The sequence below is a fragment of the Chiloscyllium punctatum genome, chromosome 44 (genome assembly GCF_047496795.1).
Source record: "Chiloscyllium punctatum isolate Juve2018m chromosome 44, sChiPun1.3, whole genome shotgun sequence".
NCBI lineage: Eukaryota > Metazoa > Chordata > Chondrichthyes > Orectolobiformes > Hemiscylliidae > Chiloscyllium > Chiloscyllium punctatum.
The window spans coordinates 9,839,759-9,858,540 of record NC_092782.1 but is presented as its reverse complement, the minus strand read 5'-3'; the positions used below and the strand labels follow the sequence as shown (position 1 = coordinate 9,858,540).

General features: G+C 42.1%; 1 protein-coding gene across 5 annotated transcripts in view; it reads right to left on the bottom strand.

The window, feature by feature from the left end:
- arhgef39 (Rho guanine nucleotide exchange factor (GEF) 39) overlaps positions 1 to 15,395 on the bottom strand; it is a 66,698-nt gene extending 51,303 nt beyond the window's left edge. The window contains exons 1-2 of one of the 5 annotated variants that reach the window (XM_072562207.1): positions 15,291 to 15,395; positions 9,933 to 10,026 (exon numbers count right to left, since the gene is read on the bottom strand). In XM_072562207.1, the coding sequence (XP_072418308.1) occupies positions 9,933 to 9,975 (43 nt within the window). In that variant the 5' untranslated portion in view covers positions 9,976 to 10,026; positions 15,291 to 15,395. Of the gene's footprint in view, positions 1 to 5,000; positions 5,107 to 9,904; positions 10,027 to 15,290 lie in introns of those variants that run through there. The other 4 variants (XM_072562208.1, XM_072562209.1, XM_072562210.1 and 1 more) reach the window with 4 other exon arrangements.
- Positions 15,396 to 18,782: the final 3,387 nt, after the last annotated feature.

The following is an 18,782-nucleotide window of genomic DNA, read 5'->3' as shown; positions in this document are numbered from 1 at the left end:
GGATGAAGAGACTTCACCAATGTCCTGTACAATCTTAACATACTCAAAAGGTCTGAGCAATGAAGGCAAGCATGCTAAACCCCTTCCTAACCACCCTGTCAACCTGTAATGCAAATTTCAAATTATGCAACTGAACCCCTACTTCTCTCTGTTCTACAACACTACTCAGGACTTTCCCATTAAGTATATAAGCCCTGCCCTTGTTTGTTTTACCAAAATGCAAAATACCTCACATTTATCAAAATTAAACTCCACCCTTCAGCTCACTGACCCAATTGATCAAGATCTCTTTGTAATCTTAGGTAGCCTTCTTCATTGTCCATTACATCACCAATTTCAATGTCATCTGTAAACCTACTAACCATGCCTTCTATATTCTCATCCAAATCATTTATATAACTGACAAATGAAAGTGGATCCAGTACCGATCCCTGTGGAACACCGCTGGTCACAGTCCTCCAGTCTGAAATAAACCCTTAACCACCACCCTCGGTCTCCTACCATCAAACCACAAGCTCACCCTGAATCCCATATGATCGAACTTCACTATTGAGTCCACCATATGGAACCTTATCAAAGGCTTTACTGAAGGCCATGTGCACAACATCTATTAGTCTGTCCTCATGAATCTTTTTGGTTACTTTCTCAAAATAAAACTCAATCCATTTTGAGAGACACAATTTCCCTCACACAAAACCATCCTGACTATCCCTAATCATTCCTTAGCTCACTAAATGCATGTAAATCCTATCAGAATCACCTCCAACAACTTACCCACCATTAATGTCAGACTCACAGGTCTATAGTTCCCAGGTTTCTCCCAACCGTTCTTAAATAAATACGAGCTACTCTCCAGTCCTCTGGCACTTCATTTATGGTTATAGATGATAAAAGTATTTCTGCTAGGTGCCCCACAATTTCCTCCCTAACTTCCCACAACACCATGAATTGTTATTTTCAGCAATAACCTTTGATGGAGCAACTTATTTAATGTCTACTGAAAATCCACATACAAAATCCAAAGTTTCCCCTTTATCTACTGCACACGTTACTTCCTCAAAGAACTCCAAGAAACTTATTAAATGTGAAATCTCTTTCACAAGATCATGGTATTTTTTCATAAATTCCCTTTGCGGATTCGTTTGGAACTACTGCACTTGGTCAACAATTGTATTCCTTCCAATTCAGTGTGCTCCCCAGGTGGCAGCAACAGATACACAGTGATCTGTTTCCCCAGGAGCTGAAGGCCTGAGGCTTCTTGTACTTAGCCAGACCCGAAGCCTCAGCCGTGATGCATTTGAAAATATCATTCACAAACTCTCAGCCTTGGAGGAGATATGGGAGTGGACCTGCTCCATCATTTTTTAGATGCAGATGAACTGACGCTCCTCCACTGCCTTCACAAAATGTTCACTGCTCTCCCCTGGTGGCCTCTTCATGGATTTTCTGGCACCCTTCTTGGAAGGGCCCCTTTCTTTTCATCAGCCATAATCACCACCAGTGTCAAACACCAGTGTTGATTGGCCAGTTACTCTGAACTCTTCAGGGTTTCCTGAAATAACTTCTTCAACAAGTATGGAAGGTTTCAGTTATAAAGAAAGGCTGGGACTTTCTTCTTTGGAACGTAGGAGGTTGAGAGATGATCTTATAGAGTTTATAAAATAATGGTGGGTATTGATAGGGTTAGTGGTACAGGTCATTCTGCTATAATGTGCGTTTCGTCAGGCTACAATGAGTTTGACGAATTGTGGATGATATTTAATTTACGTGAACTTTCTACTGAACACGTATAGCAATTTTCTACCATACAAGGTCACAGAGGAATGCAACTGTGGCGTTGTAGCTGACAAACCTATAGGTATCATTTCCCTCGGATGAGAGATTTCAAGTATATTTTCAAGATGAGAGGAGAGATTTAATAAAGACATGAGGGGCAAACATTTTATAAAGAGTAGTTTGCGTGTGGAATGAACTTCCTGAGGGTGTAGTGGTGCAGGTGCAGCCACAATGTTTAAAAGATAAGTATATGAATAGGAAAGGTTAGGAGGGATATGGGCCAGGAGCAGGCAGGTGGGGCTAGTTTAGTTTGGGATTATGGCCAGCATGGACTGGTTGGACCGAAGGGTTTGTTTCCATGCTGTATGATTCTATGTCTCTATGACTATCTAACATTTTCCCTACGACAGAACATTAAGCTAACTGGCCTTTAGTTCACAGCTTTCTGCCTCCCTCCCTTTATTCATAAAGAAATTTCATTCACTACTTTCCAATCTGATAGGCCTTCCCTGAATCAAGGGGTTTGGGAAAATTAGAACCAGTGCATTAACTGTCTCACAAGCTACTCCTTTGATGAGCTTCGGATGAAGTCCATCAAGACTCAGCGACTTGCCATTCTGCAGTTCCAAAACATTTGCTTACAATCATAGTATGGTTTTATAATTTATTTAACTCTTCCCTCCTTTCTATTTCTTGAATTAGTGAGTTTGGAATGTTTTTGAATCCTCTACAGTGACAATCGATGCAAAGCACTTTTTCAATTCATCTATCATCATTTCATATTAATTCTCCAGGCACACTTTCTTTAGGACCAACATTCACTTAATTAACTCTTTCCTTTATTAAATATCTGTTGAAACTCCTGTCTCGTATTACGTTTTTAGCTAGCTTTCTCACGCACTCATATTTTCCCTTCCTTACTTTGCTTCTGCTTATTTTTGTCTTTTTTAATATATTCAGACCAATCTTCTGCTCTGACACCCATCCTTGCATAATTATACCCCTTTCCTTTAAGCTTGAAGTTATCTTTAATTATTTTTAGTTAATAGCAAATGATGAGTGCTCTACTTGCATTTTTCCTTCTCTCATTGGAATGTATTTATTCTGTGTATTGTGAAATATCCTCTCACATATCGGTCATTGCATTTCTATTGATTTATCCTTCAATCTATTGTGCCAGCTCATTTTAGCTATCTTTGCTTTCAAGCCCTTAAAGTTGCCCTATATAAGATTAAAATAATAATTTTAAAACCACTTGTTTCTCCCTCAAACTGAACCCAAAATTCAGTCATATCACATTCACTGCTACCTAAGGACAGCTTCACTGAGGCCAGATATTAATCCCATCTCATTGCATCAGGTCTAATATATTTCTTCTTTGATATTCCATTCTACTGGGTGGTTACTGTTGGACCATGTCTTAGCGTGAATATTTCTCATCTCTATTCAAACAGATTCTGTATCGTGTTTTCTTCAACTTATGACATCTTTCTCTATTATGCCATGATTAATTAACAAATCCAACTTGCCATCTTTTCCGGGCTTCCCTCAATTTCTAAATGTCTTTTATCCTTCAATAAAAAGTCTCAATTTATGTTTGACTGAAGTTACGTATTTCTATTCATGCTTTTTGTTCATCTGTTTATTCCTACGTTATGGGCAGTCAGAACCAGACCTTTTAGTCAAGTCCTACTATTTTCTTTCTAGCCTCCAAACTCCAACCTAAGTTACTCTTAGATTTGTCCACTCAATCTTCTTCTTGTCTGGCTATATTACAGTAGTATCATTTTCACCTTTCTTTTTCATACATTGATTTACCACCTCTTTCTAAGTTTGATTCTTTGCTCCCATTATTTGTTTGAAAATTCCTTTACTTCCCTCGTTAAAAAGCTTGCTAGAATACTGGCTCCAACATAGTTCAAAGTGGAGGCAGTCACAATGGTACAGATCCCACTTTCCCCAGTCTCTCACAAAACGGAATCCACTTTCTCATATCAGTCTTTACCAGGGATTATAACCCTTGAGGTTCTTTTTTTTATATTTGGTGCCTAGCATCTCACATTGCCTTCTTCTTGTCCTGCATGTCATTAGTACTTTTGTGGATCATGACTATTTTATCTTCTCTCTCCTACTGCAAGTTCTTTTCCAGCCTGAGCCAATGTCCTAAACCCTAACACCAAGCAGGCAACACAGCTTTCTATGATCTTGCTGTTTGTTGTACTGGCGTCAATTGCCCTCACTGTCATGTTCCCTACTGTCACTACTTGATTATCGCTTCCCCAACTCAAATGGCTTTCTGTCCCAGTGTGCTGGGACTTGTCAGCTCAATCTCACCCTGCAGCCGTCATTCTCATCCAAAAAAAGCTAAAGGTACCTCAAACTTCCTGCTCCTCGGATTCTGCTTGACCTGCTGTGCTTTTCCAGCAACACACACTCGAATCTTATCTCCAGCATCTGCAGTCCTCACTGTATCCTAGTATCTCAAACCTGTTTGACATTTACTACAACACCTTGAGTTCCCATAACTGCCTCACTCTTTTGTCCCTGACCAAATCAGAAGATCTCAAGAGATGTGACTGCCTTCGGGAGAGGTACTGAGGTGACATTGCTCCTTCTTGACACAATGCAGATTCTACAGCTTGACCATGCAAACTCAGAGTCATAGAATCATAGAGCATGGAAACAAACCCTTCGGTCCAACTAGTCCATGCCGACCTTAATCCCAAACTAAACTAGTCCCACATCCCTCCTAACCTTTCCTATTCATGTACTTATCCAAATGTCTTTTAAACATTGTGTCTGCACCTGCACCACCATACCCTCAGGAAGTTCATTCGACACACAGACTACTCTTTATAAAATGTTTGCCTCTCATCTTTTTTTAAATCTCTCCTCTCATCTTGAAAATATACTTGAAATCCCTCATCCGAGGGAAATGACACCTATAGATTTGTCTGCTACAACGCCACAATTGCGTCCCTCTGTGACCTTGCAGAGTAGAAAATTGCTATACCTGTTCACGTAAATTAATTATAATCCACAATTCGTCATTCTTGTTATAGCCAATTCATGTTGATGAAACGCCTGTTATAGCAGAATGATCTGTACCACTAACCCCATCAATACTCACCATTATTTTATAAACTCTATAAGGTCATCTCTCAACTTCCTATGTTCTAAAGAAGAAAGTCCCAGCCTTTCTTTATAACTGAAACCTTCCATACCTGGCAACATCCTGGTAAATCTCTTCTGAATTGAGTCAAACAACCTCAAGCAGCAAGGAGACGTATTTGCTCTGGATCACCGGCATCTAAGAGCTCCTTCATCCTCCTGCAAATCACACAAATGTTCTGATTCATTTACAATGAATAAATCCAACCACACCCTATAGGATTTCTTACTGCACACAATCTTTGTCGAGAGTATAGTGCTGGAAAAGCACAGTGGGTCAGGCAGCATCTGAGGAGCAGGAGAATCAACGTTTTGGGCAAAGCCAGTCATCAGGAATGTTTGCAATCTTTACTAATACTAATGAAACATATTACAATAACTTTCCAAAGCTTTTAAAAAAATACCGTAAATGAGCAACGAATTACTCATCCATTTGCCTGCAAGGTTATCTTTTAATTTTATGCAAATGCTCTTTTGGATGGGGATATTCACAGAGCTGACTCCATTTACCTCCCTTCTTGCGGTTATGCTGTTTTGATAGGCCGACAGAATTAGAACAAGGAAGGAGTACCTCCCTGCTCCCGTCACCCCTCTCCCTCACTCCCCAAACTCTCAAGGTTTCATGACATTTCAGCTGCACTCCATACTTTGAATAGTTACAACAGCCACCTTCATCATACCCCAGAGAAACAATCACCACCTAAAACAATGGGGAATTCTCAAAGGTCTGTCCTGTTCCAATTACCTGGAGCAGGCCTGTTGACATCAATGCAATTTGCTCACACAACAATGCAACAAGACACAATAACTGAAAAAGGCAGGCAAATTCAACAAGATGGATGCAGCACCGCTCTTTAAATGAATAAAATAATCCAGAACCAAAGAATTTGACCTCAGGTTTCTACCTAAGCCTGTTCAGACTCTCCCACATTGGTGTCCCACATCCCAAGTCAGTGCCCTAGCACCGACCTGAGTAATTGCCAACTATATTGGTGAAAAATGCCATATGCTTCAAATTATTCATCACTGGCAATCCCTCGCAGACAAGGATGACTCTCTTCCACTCTCAGGGTGAGTAGATATTTGTACAGACTGATGCTGTTTCCGCAGGCTCTGTTACACTTGGGGCAAAAGGTGGTCACAGGAAGGGATGGGTGAGGCATTGGTGTGGCAGCGCGCCCCTTTCCCTGTTTCTGCTTGACTTCCACTTTCTCCCCCCAAGTGTGAGTCTTGAGGTGCTGGACGCCTTCTCGGATGCTCCTTCTCCACTTTGGACGGTCACGGACCAGTGGTTCTCAGGTGTCAGAAATGCTGCACATCACCAGGGAGACTGAGAGAATTCCTGAAGCACTTCCGCTTCCCACCTGGATCTCGTCTGCTGTTTCAGAGCACCTGCTTGACATCGTTAACTCAAGCGAGCAGCAGCTGACAGGAGAGACAGTCAAGTAATGGAGACTATACCTCATTGAAGTTTGAAGGAACATTCTAAATAAAAGCTCAACCATTAATCTATTTATCAAAATCAAACTTTTGATAATACGAAGTACTGACAAAGATACTTGCAAAAGAAAGATGCAAATGAAACAACTGTATTTTACATAATTTTTTTTCTAAAGTTTAGGGTAAAGCAATGATCTCCAGTGTGATGCCTGACATTCGCATGTGCCATGTGAAGGAACAAAATACATTTTCCTTGCCCACAGTGGGCAAGAACTCATTTAGAAATAATGCATTATTATTAAAAAAAAATTCCCCAACACCAAGTTCAAATCTTTGAAATGACACAGTTAGTGCCTCCTCCTCTGTAACCACATCACAGAGACTAGGGAAAGCAATGGTGTCACTATCTAACTGCTAGCTAAAAACAAGCAATGCCAGAGGAGACCCGCTAGTTGCACTATTTCACACACAGACAGCAATTAGATGGATCAAGGATCAGATGACCTTGAGAGGACACCATTAAACAGGTGAAGCAAGCATCAAGTATTCTCTTATTCATAATGCCCAATAGAAGCTAACAAAGCCAACATCTAGTCATCTTAATTATGTGATAGCCTCTATAATACAAACGTCAGTTCCACTCCAAGACACTGTCACTTTAATTCCAGTTTCGCCAAGTGCCATTCACCTCATGCTTTCCTTAGTTGTGTCATTTTTAATGTTGCAGTAAGCCTGTGTTGTTAGTTGGCACTAAGAGTTTAACAGTAATTAACCCCTGCTCTATCCCCAGGGAGCAGTATATCAGCAACTTGCCAAAACACTGTAAACAAGCAGCCTCTGATCAATGGAGACTGGTGGCTCAAGAGCACAGTAATAATGCAAGCAATTTCTACATGTATAAACCCACACAACTAATGATTCAAATGTGACATTATCTACAGAAATAAGTGCACTGGAAGTAGAAAAATCTGTTTTTCAATTTATAAATGCGACTAAAGATTAGAATAAAAGATTTGAACACAGAATATATCCAGATGCTTTTCTGAATATAGGTACTGTATGATGACTATTGATGTGGGCATTTCACAAGTATTTTATTTGGCCAGATAACAGTCTTTTTCCTACACTAAAATCATGGACAATGAACCCAAGTGCTTACAGTGATAACTTTGGAAATTCTAGGCACTAAAGGTTTGCCATCTCAAATTCTGTCAGCTAATAAATTAAAAAATGTAATTCCAGTTTCACACCAGAAGCAGCAATGGCCAAGAGCAGAGAATGTTTATCTCGGTCAATCCCAAGAAACACCTCTGACTCTTGACTGTCAACCCCAAATGGTTTCTAAAAGAGACAGAATGCTAACATTAACAGTGCCAATGCGAGCAGCCACAAGATGATAAATTTAGTGTCCGACATCACAGTCTAAAGGTATCTCACTCCCATGGATCTGAAAACTCCACTCGAGCAAGTTGCGAAGGGGGGAGCTAGGATGAGAGACGACTGATTTTCGTTTATGCTGGTGGAAAGGCCAAACGCAACAGCAGTTGCTCAGGGAATACCCACTAACTGTGCCAGGATGGTTTAATGGGAACCACACAAGTGGCGTAGTAGATTTGGAAAACTGGGCACATTCACCTAAGCGAAGTGATGACATGAATTGCGGCTGACATTGAAGTGTCAGCTCCGCACAGCAGCAAAGAACAAGACCTCAGCTAGCTCAGGGCAGGAAGTGACATGCCAGAAGACCAAGCCAGTATTGCTTTCCTTCAGTCCATTTTTGATTGCTCTTCATTTCTCAGTTTAATTGCAGAAACAGCATGGCATGATATTGGCTCCATCTGTCACATCCTTATTTTCGCTGGAGGACAAAACGAGGCAATTTTTTGGAAAAATTACTTTTCTATTAGTCCAGAAGAGCAGGCTTGTGGATTAGTAGGGGACTAATGGGGCACTCAGCAAAATATAAATTATAGTTATCAGCATAACCAGCTGGTAATAAGACCAAAAGAAATGTAAATTTGCAGTGAATCCATTTGGAGAGTGGAATCCCGGAGCACTAATCTTCAGAATCCCTAAACATTCATCTTGGTCGTTTCAACAGTGAGATGCAAAAGACCTCCCAAGTATTTAACCCTTTGATCCTGAACATCACAAACGAACCTCACAAATTTCAGTTCAGTCAAAAGCATGTTTAGTCTAACTTAACAAGGCAGCCTCTTGGTGCAAAAATTATGTTTGTAAAACAGTTTTTTCAATCACTTAGTGGCACAGTAAGCAACTCTATGGACGTTACAGAGAGCTTTATGTTGAATTTGAGAGTTCTGTGGCCATTTATCTAGCTGGGGGTTACTTTAAAATGCACTTTGAGTTAAAGCTTTCTTCAAAGGGCTTAGCTCCTCAGAATTGCAGCATGCTGCTCGAGAATTCAAACTCAGGAGGAACAATGTTGTTATGATGATCATGAAGTGATTTCTTAGAGGTCAAACAATGGGTAATTTGGTGGCATGGCCCCTTGAGAAATAAACACTTTGCAACCTTGGCGTTGGAAGGCTTTTGATCTCATGCTGCCAGCAGTCAGTGATAAAGCCGAGCACATGCTCGGAGGAAGGCAGGTTGTTGCTCGGAAACAGAGCTCCACAGGAGGTTAGGAGAAAAAACACTGTGACCTGAGAGCTGTACCAGATGTCAACATGCTGTCCAGGTTAGATGGTCCACTAGAGTTGTAACTCTCATAACTGTGTGAGCACAAGTAAACTTAATCAATCAATCAGCTCTGAGCATACCTTTGACTTTTTATATAGGCCTTGGAATAAAGTAGTATGCGATTTAAACTGGACCTGACCTCGTCTAGCATTAACTCAGTCCACCTATGAGGCAATTGGTAAAATAATCCAGGTTCAGATAACAAGGAAATTCCATTGTTACTACTATGGGACTGACTACCATATAAATACATACGTGATAGCACATACCAACTCCTACAAAGGTCATTTACTCATGTTTCTTATGGAACCGTGGAACTGACACTTTTGTGTCATCAGTGGTATCCAAAGAAGGCCCAAACATTCAACAGTCTCACTTGCTCAAAACCAAAATCATTGGAGCCACTGAGAATTTAGGCGATCCAGAATATGATAATAGATTCTTAACAGTAGCCATTGACTAGTATGATATTCTCTCAGTATTCACCAAATATTAGCCCTCATAATATATGCTGCAAAGACTAAGTTCTCATTGAAACAGGTGTCCTGAAGTTTACTAGTAACACTCACTACTCACTCTGCTGCAAGATCTCTGATGTACACATGGTCTGGGCTCTGTACTTACCCTGACAACATACAGCAAAGATACAGTGACTTGCAGGCTACGACTATGACCACCCTTGAAGTTAGATGGTTACCTTTACAGTTGAATGTCACATTCCATGATGCCATCTATTGTCATAAAGGTACACTGCCTGTCTGGACTGGAATCTATGCAATAATACAAATCCTCATGAGAAAGAGCTCCAGTTTACCTTGTAGACCAACAGGAGAAACACTTACTCAGATGCGTTTTTGTTAGAGTCCAAGATGATAATGCAGACATGGTGCTGTGGAGATACTTTCCGGTAAAATTTGCTGGTAAAGGAAAAGAAACCTAGAAAAGGGAAGAGGATAAATTCCAAGTGAAATCAAGGTCCACTTATTGTGAAAGCCCAGTATAGGAAGATGGTGTAGACAGTGGTGATTTTAGTAGATTGGTAATCCAGAGGCCTAGGCTATTTGCTTGGAGTTGAAAGCCCACCATGACACCTCATGGATTTTGAATTCTGCATCTAAACCTGGAATAGAAGTGGATTTTATATAATGTCAGTGAAACTGTCATTGATTGTTATAAACAACCTATCTATTTCACTTATCCTCTTGGGAGGGAAATTTGTATTCCTTACACATGACTCTGAACCCAAATGTGCTCAGCTCGAAACCACTCTCCAAGATGACCTTAAAAAAACAACTGAATTCGTAGGCAGTTTGGAATGAGCAACAAGTGCTAACCTTACCAACCCACAAAATAAAGAAATAAAGAGAACTGAATGCAAATGGAAATTTATAAATACTCAGACAGTACATTCAGAAAAGAAATTAAGAGGAAGATGGTAACTATGGAGATCTGGCAAGACATGGCACAAGTTGGGGGAGTGGGGTAATTCCAGCCATTCAAACCAAGGCAATAGAGGGCATGGATACCAGTGGTGGTCACGGAAATTCTAGAACGCAAGGCCCAAGCAGCAGAAAGTCCAGCCAACAAGGGTGTGCGCAGGAATGACTGTGAACAAGAGATCAGAGAAAGAAATGAAGACTTGAGGATCAGACAATATCACAAAGATTAATTTTAAAAAAAAAGAGAAGTCATGAAGGGATTTAACCACAACAATGAAAAGTTTTAATTTTGCAGTTTGGGAAATGATTGAAGCCGGACAACGAGGTCAGGGGTGACAGACAAGTATGTCTTTGTGTTGGACAGGATGTATTCATTCAGATCTGTGGAAGATGAAGTCGAGAGAAGGTAGGGGATTCAAGCAATGGAATAGTCAGGCTTGGGCACAATAAATATATGAAGGAGAAAACGCGTTAATATATTAGAGATATTAGAGGGAAACTCAACCAATCTGCAATTCACTTAAACATGCCATTCATCTATGCCCATTGTTTTAGATAATGACACAAACGGTGACAGAAAATTTAGCAAACACCAGTTAGTGTTAACTTTCAATGCAAGCTATACTTCTAATTACATGTATCTAGACTGAGCTATATGACTTTGACCCTGTTTCTTTGACCTACGTATTTAACATAATATTTAATCTTGGCATAGTTTCTGCCTTACTATGAACCTTGCAGTTGAATTTCACAGCTCACTATTTTAAAAGACATTTTCTTGTTCTGTTTTAAATCACTTTAACCCTTGAACTATTGAAAGGCACTCTACTCTGAACTCTCCTTCAATAATTATAATCTAACAGATTGTTCCATAACCTGGAGGAAGTGAGGACTGCAGATGCTGGAGATCAGAGTTGAGAGTGTAGTGCTAGAAAAGCACAGCAGGTCAGGGAGCATCCGAGGAGCAGGATAATCGATGTTTTGGGCATAAGCCCTTCATCAGTAATGAAGGCTTAGACCCGAAATGTCGACTCTCCTGCTCCTCGGATGCTGCCTGGTCAGCTGTGTTTTTCCAGCACCACACTCTCGACTCTGTTCCCTAGTCTGTACTGGCATAACACATAACTCAATTCTCCCCAATTACATTTAAAAGGTACAGTTACAACATTTAAAATATACATTGATAAGTATGTTAACAGTAAAGGTTTGGAGGGACATGGGCCAAACAGAGGAAAATGGGAACAGTTTGGTTTAGGAACATGGTTAGCATGGACTAGTTGGAACGAAGTGTCTGTTTCCTTGCTGTCTGACTCTATTTCTTTGCATTTGTACTTCTAGCTGCCACAAGGAATTCTAGTGAAAAAAAAAGAAAAAGTTGGAAATGCTTAAGTTATACATACAGACGAGGAAGGACACCACTTTGACTAGGACAACACATCCATCTTAGGACGAACCAAACAGAGACATACGCGAGAATTCCTAGAAGCATGGCATTTCAACCAGAACTCTATCAACAAGCACATTGACTTGGATCCCATTTACCATCCCCTGAAAAGAAGAACAGGAAATGACATCACCACAGGAAATGATGTCACTAACCCAAGGAAACCTAAACACACATAGAAAGTGGGCCATACTAAGAGTGCTTTGCCAGAGGCTCACTGATTATGTTACCTAGTAGGGTGATGAAATGTCTGAAAACAAACCTTCCAGCTCAGTGAGCAAACTTACATTCAGAACCTCAACCCGAGCTACAAATCTTCACAAAACATGCTTAAGTTGGGTGGCACTTGAGACACAGAAACCTAGTCAACGTTCTATGTTGATGACCATCCGTCAATAGTAGAAAAGGTTAGAGAGATGTAACAGCTTTGAGAAAGTACAGGGTCATAGAAAGAGGAGAAGGGAAGGACAGAACAGAAGGCCTCCAATAAAGTTACAAGGCAAGCAAAGTTAAACGACAAAATAACGCAATGACATAAAGCAAAAAGAGAAGGAATTAGGACCTGCAACTTGGGGACAGGTTCAGGTTTAATTAGTCCACAATAAGTGCTAGAGCCTTCAGATGCCTGGGCTCTAAGTGCAGAAATTTCTCACCAAATCTCTTACTACTCTTCTTCCTTTAAGATACTCCTTGAAACCAAACAATATCTTTTGGTCGTCTGAGCTAATATTCTTATGAGGCCTGATGTCAAAATTTGTTTTATAAGACCTCTGTGAAACACATTGGAAATATTTTATTACACTGAAGGTTATCGAAGCATAGTGATGATGCTACTGCACTCACGGCCTAGAGACAGGATTTTAAGTCCTGCTATGGAACTTGAGAAAATTCAGTTAATTAAATAACTGTGGAATTGAAAATTTGCATCAATAATGGTATTTGTGAAACTGCCAAAATTGTCACAAAGAAAAACATCGATTCACAACTGAACTTTACTTATTATCTGGTCTTGCCCATAGCTCCTGACCTATAGCAATATGATCAACTCTAACTGCCCTCTGAAATTTTCTGGGAAGCCACTAACTAACATCAAATTCCTGCAAAAAACTGGAATATATCTTTGACAAACCACTTAACATCAACCAACATTAATTATAATATGGAGCCAATTGTCTGAAATGGAAGCAAGTCACTTTTCCTTTCACTGTCCATAGCCTTGGCACGGTGGCTCAGTGGTTAGCACAGCTGCCTCACACTGTCAGGGAGCCAGGTTCAATTCCAGTCTATGTGGACTTTGCATGTTCTCCCCTTGCCTGCGTGTGTTTCCTCTGGCTGCTCCAGTTTCCTCCCACAGTCCAAAGGTATGCAGGTTAGATGGATTGGCTATGCTAAATTGCCCATAGTGTCCAGGGATATGCAAGCTAAGTGGGTTAGCCGCGGGAAATGTGAGGATGCAGGGATGGCTCTGGGTTGAATGCTCTTTGGAAGGCTGGAGCAGAGTCAATGGGCCAAATAGCCTCTTTCTGTATTGCAAGGATTCTATGATTCTATCCCAACACCATCATTTAATCCTCAAGGACCAATACTCTGGGATTTACCATTGACCAGAAAGTGAACTGGGCAAGCCAAGTAAATACTTCGACTGCAACAACAGGTCAGAAGCTGAGCATTATGTGGCAAATAGCTCATCTAACCCCCCAAAACATGGACACAATCTACACGGTATAGTACTCTGTACATGCCTGGGTGAGTGCAGCTCCAAGAACACTGAGGAAGGTTGGCTCTATCAGCCCAAGGGTGCCATCAGTCCACTTGATGGCACCCTTTCCACCAGATTTATATTCATTCCCAGACTGGCAGAAGAGGGTACCATCTACAAGATGAACTGCACAAATTCCCCAAAGTCAAACAGCACCTCCCGAAGGATATGGAATTAGTAGTATCTGCAGTTTCCCTCCAAGCCACACTGAATCCTGACTTAGAACTATTTTCACTGCTGCTGCACTGGCATTGGGTCAAACTCCAGGAGCTTCCTTGTTCACAGCCCCAGTGTGCCAACTGGGGTGGCTCTAGAAGGTAGCTCACCATCACTTTCACCAAGACAATTAAAGGCAGACAATAAGTGCTGGCCATACCAGCAACACCCATATCCTTTAAAAACTCTTTCTCAGATACTGTCCTGGGTTCAATCTGGATTTTCTCTCTGAATGCTTTTTTTTAAAATTTCATTCACCGACTGTTTCTATCCCAGGTTAGTTATTCTCACACTCACTCTCTCATCTTGGTTTTGATTCCTTTCTCTTGCACTCTCTCTCACGCTTTTCTGTCAGTCTATCAGCCTCTCTTTCCACTTGTCCATCCAGTGTGTCTGTTTCTCTCTCTCTCTCTCTCTCTCTGTCCCAGGCTCACTCACTCTGTCTCTCTCGCCCTGGCTATCGTAGGTTCTCCCTCTCACCCATTTGGAGGGATATGGGCCGGGTGCTGGCAGGTGGAACTAGATTGGGTTGGGATATCTGGTAAAAACAATGACTGCAGATGCTGAAAATCAAATACTGGATTAGTGGTGCTGGAAGAGCACAGCAGTTCAGGCAGCATCCAACGAGCAGCGAAATCAACGTTTCGGGCAAAAGCCCTTCATCAGGAATAGCACCACTAATCCAGAAATGGGTTGGGATATCTGGTCGGCATGGTCTGTGCTGTACATTTCTATGACTCCAGAACTCTCCCTCTATCCCTGTGGTTTTCTCATTCCCTTCACCCCCTTTTCATGTAGGGATTTTTTCATTCTCTCTCTCATTCTCTCTCCCACCCTCTATCCCAGTGGTTTTCTCATTCCCCATCCCTCTCTCAATTCATCCCGGACATGTTCTCATTCATTCTCTCTCTCTGTCACATACACACAACCTCCGTCCCCCGGTTTTCTCTCATTTTCCCTCTATCCCGCAGTTTTTTTTCTCATTGTCTCCATCCCTCTAGCCCGTTGTTTTTCTCATTCTCTCTCTTTCCCTCTATCCTGTGGATTTTCCTATTCTCTCTCTCGTTCTTACTCGGGGGTTTTCTCATTTTCTTTCCCCCCCCAACCCCCGAGATTTTCTCATTCTCTCTCTCTCTCTTTTTCCCCTCTCCTCCCGTGGTTTTCTTATTCTATCTATCTACCCCAGGGGTTTTCTCATTCTCTCTCTCTCTCTCTCTCTCTCTCTCTCTCTATCCCAGGGGTTTTCTCATTCTCTTTTTCTTTTTTTTTCTCTCTCTGTCTCTGGGGTTTTCTCATTCACCCTCCCCCTCTATCCCGGAGATTTTCTCATTCCCTCTCTTACCTGAGAATCTGTTTCCGTGGATTCTTTTTTAAATTTCCCGCTTCCGGGTTGTTCTCGCTCCTGATTGGCGGAGAGAAACCCTACCCATGAGACCCCGCGCTGCAGCGGCTCCTCTTCCTGAAAATAATACTCCTCCCCCACCCCCTCACCTCCACATACACCCACACGGAGGGTGTCGGCCCCTGGATTCCCCTCCCCCTCCCGGGGGTGAGGGCAGTGACGGAGATCCACCACACAATCGGCAATGACGTCACGTTCTCTCCCCCATCCATCCCCACACCCTACCTCACCCCCTTTGCCCCATTCCCCTCGACCAACCTCCACCTTACCCCCAACTCCATGTTACCCTCCTCACCCCACACATCCCCTTACCCCCACAGCCCCCCCAACCCCATCTTACCCTCCTCACCCCAACCCCCACCTTACCCCCACACATCCCCTTACCCCCACACTCCCCCCCAACCCCACCTTACTCCCAACCCCATCTTACCCTCCTCACCCCAACCCCCACCTTACCCCCACACATCCCCTTACCCCCACACTCCCCCCCCAACCCCACCTTACTCCCAACCCCATCTTACCCTCCTCACCCCAACCCCCACCTTACCCCCACACATCCCCTTACCCCTACACTCCCCCCCAACCCCACCTTACTCCCAACCCCATCTTACCCTCCTCACCCCAACCCCAACCTTACCCCCACACACCCCCTTAACCCCCAACCCCACCTTATCCTCTCACCCCACCTTACCCCCCAACCCCATCTTACCAGCAACCCCCCGAACCCACCTTAACCCCCACCTCACCTCCCCTGCAACCCCCTTACCCAACCTTATGCCCATCGTCCCCTTTTATCCCATCTCCCCCACCACCCTCCTTAACCCACGTCTTTACCCTTATTCCATTTCCTTACCCTCACTCCTCCTTTTCTTTCACCCCCCCCCCCCACAATAGTTTTGGGAGGGGTGGTTTGGTGGGGTAACGTCATATATACAAACCTGGAAAGCCAGTTATTTAAGTTTGGTTCTGGGATCTGTAAAGTGCACATTCCTTTCAATAATTTGTAACTCTTCGTCCATCTGGAAATGAACCAACTAAATTCCTAAGTACAGTGCGCATTGCTGAGCTTGGCTGATGGCAACAGAGTGCAGCTGTTTTACTAAATGAAATGGATCTCTTTGGGCCGATACAGCAGACCACTTCAAGAACTAATTACTGAAGCATTCCAAAAGGGAAGTAAAAATAACTACTTAAAGGACAGAGGCAGGTAAATATGATGCTATCCACAGGCATTCCCCACATAACTACCAACCCTTTGATATTTGCACTCGATGGTCCCAGAGTTTCACAAAGCATGAGACTTTCATGATGAAAGCATTGGCCTGTAATAAACATTATTAAACAGAACTTGTTCCTAGTATAAGCAGTTAACTATTGTGTTTGCAGAGCAAGTCTCATATGGACTGTCTTTTAAACATGAACATAGAGTCACTGAGATGCACAGCATAGAAACCGATCCTTTGGTCTTTTTAATGAATTTCAACCTACACAGTTAATACTGAGTTGCTGCACACTCCTCCCAATCTGTTTCACTGATGCTGACCCACTGCACACTCCGCCCAATCTGAGTATTATTTGTTTTGTTCAAGTTAGTATTTGCTAAAACCAATGCATGAATGCTCTACATCGGTTAAATTCACACGTGCGCATTTCATTTACCTCAACATCTCTCCAAAAGACTGAGTTCCACATATCCACTTTTTTTTGATAAAACCATTTGTATAATTACATATTTTTGATTTTCAGAATACGTTTAATAAATATTTACAAGCACATTCATTTATCCATGCAGTTTCTGATATTAGCTTCGATTTGTTCCTACCTAATTACTACTACAATTCCCCACTGCTACTCAGCTTTCTCATTTGACGTCCATCTTTTCCTAAACTTTCAACTTAATTTCTGTAATAAATATCCAGAGAGAAAGCCAAAGCTACAAAAAAAATGTCAAACATGGAAATGAGCCTGCCGGTCCTCCATTTTGAAGTGTACAAGATAAGTCAACCCAGTATGTCATTCACAAGTTTTACTGTTTTGTCCTCTGGATATCTCCTGCCAGCTTCAGTCTTTGACTATTATATTCTTACTGACTCAACTCCTCTCACCCTTGCTAGTGGAGAGAGTCGATGGTTTGCTTTCCTCAAGCATTATTATTCTAGCTTGCAAAATTGTACTCATTAACCTCCATTCCTCAGAAAAATTACCATTGGCCCCTCCCCAGTCTTTCTAACTCCTGCCCCATCTGGAGCCTTCCTTTCTTAATTGCCTTTGATCGTATCATAACCTTCCTAAAGGTGTCCTTTTTTTTAAACGTTGATTATGCAATTTTCTTCCATCACCTCTTGTTGTCCCCTCTCCACACGTACCTCTCCCAATGTAGTGTACAAAATCCCATGCAAGGACTGCACAAAACACTACATAGGTCAAACAGGAAGACAGCTAACGATCCGTATCCATGAACACCAACTAGCCATGAAACGACACGACCAGCTATCCTGAGTAGCCACGCACACAGATGACAAGCAACATGAATTCGACTGGGACAACACTACCATTATAGGGCAAGCCAAACAGAGAACAGCCAGGGAATTCCTAGAGGCATGGCACTCATCCACAAACTCTACCAACAAACACATCGACCTAGACCCAATATACCGGCCACTCCAGCGGACAGCTGGAACTGACAACCGGAAGCGGCAGAGACAGGCCACTATAAATTCCGGAGGAAACAGCACAGAAGCACTTCACAGGAGGCTCCCAAGCACTGAGGATGTCACTTAAACAGGGGACGAAACATTTGCAACACAAATTCCCAGCTTGGCGAACAGAACCATAACAACGAGCACCCGTGCTACAAATCTTCTCCCAAACTTTGAGTACCTCTCCCTGCGTGACTCCATGTAAACAGGATTAGGGCCCTCAAACCTATTCAACAAGGTCATGACTGATCCTTCCCAATGCCTCAATTCCTCTTCCATGCCAGCTCAGCATAGCCATTATCTTCCTGGTGTTTCAAAACTCTACCTCCTTTAAATACTTCCAATGATTTAGCCTCCAGACGTCTCTGGAGTAGAGAATTCCAGACATTTATTAGCCTCGGGCAAAGAAATTCCTTTGGATCTAAGTTTAAAATCAGTGCCCCCTTATTTTGTTACTGTCCCCTGGTTTGAGATTCATCCATAAGTGGAAATATCTCAGCACCACTGCTGTCAAGCTCTCTTAGTCTTATGTCTAACCTCAAGTGAATAACTGAATAGAATTAGCTGTATTGTTGCATGTACTCAAATGACTACAGTGAAAAATTTACAAGTAGCCACCTACTGCGCCATCTTAGGTACACAGGTACCTAGGTACAGATTCTTAAGTGCAAATTCCGAGGGAACAAAAATACAGAATGAAAGAAATAAGAAGTCCAGCAGAATAAAGGGTTAT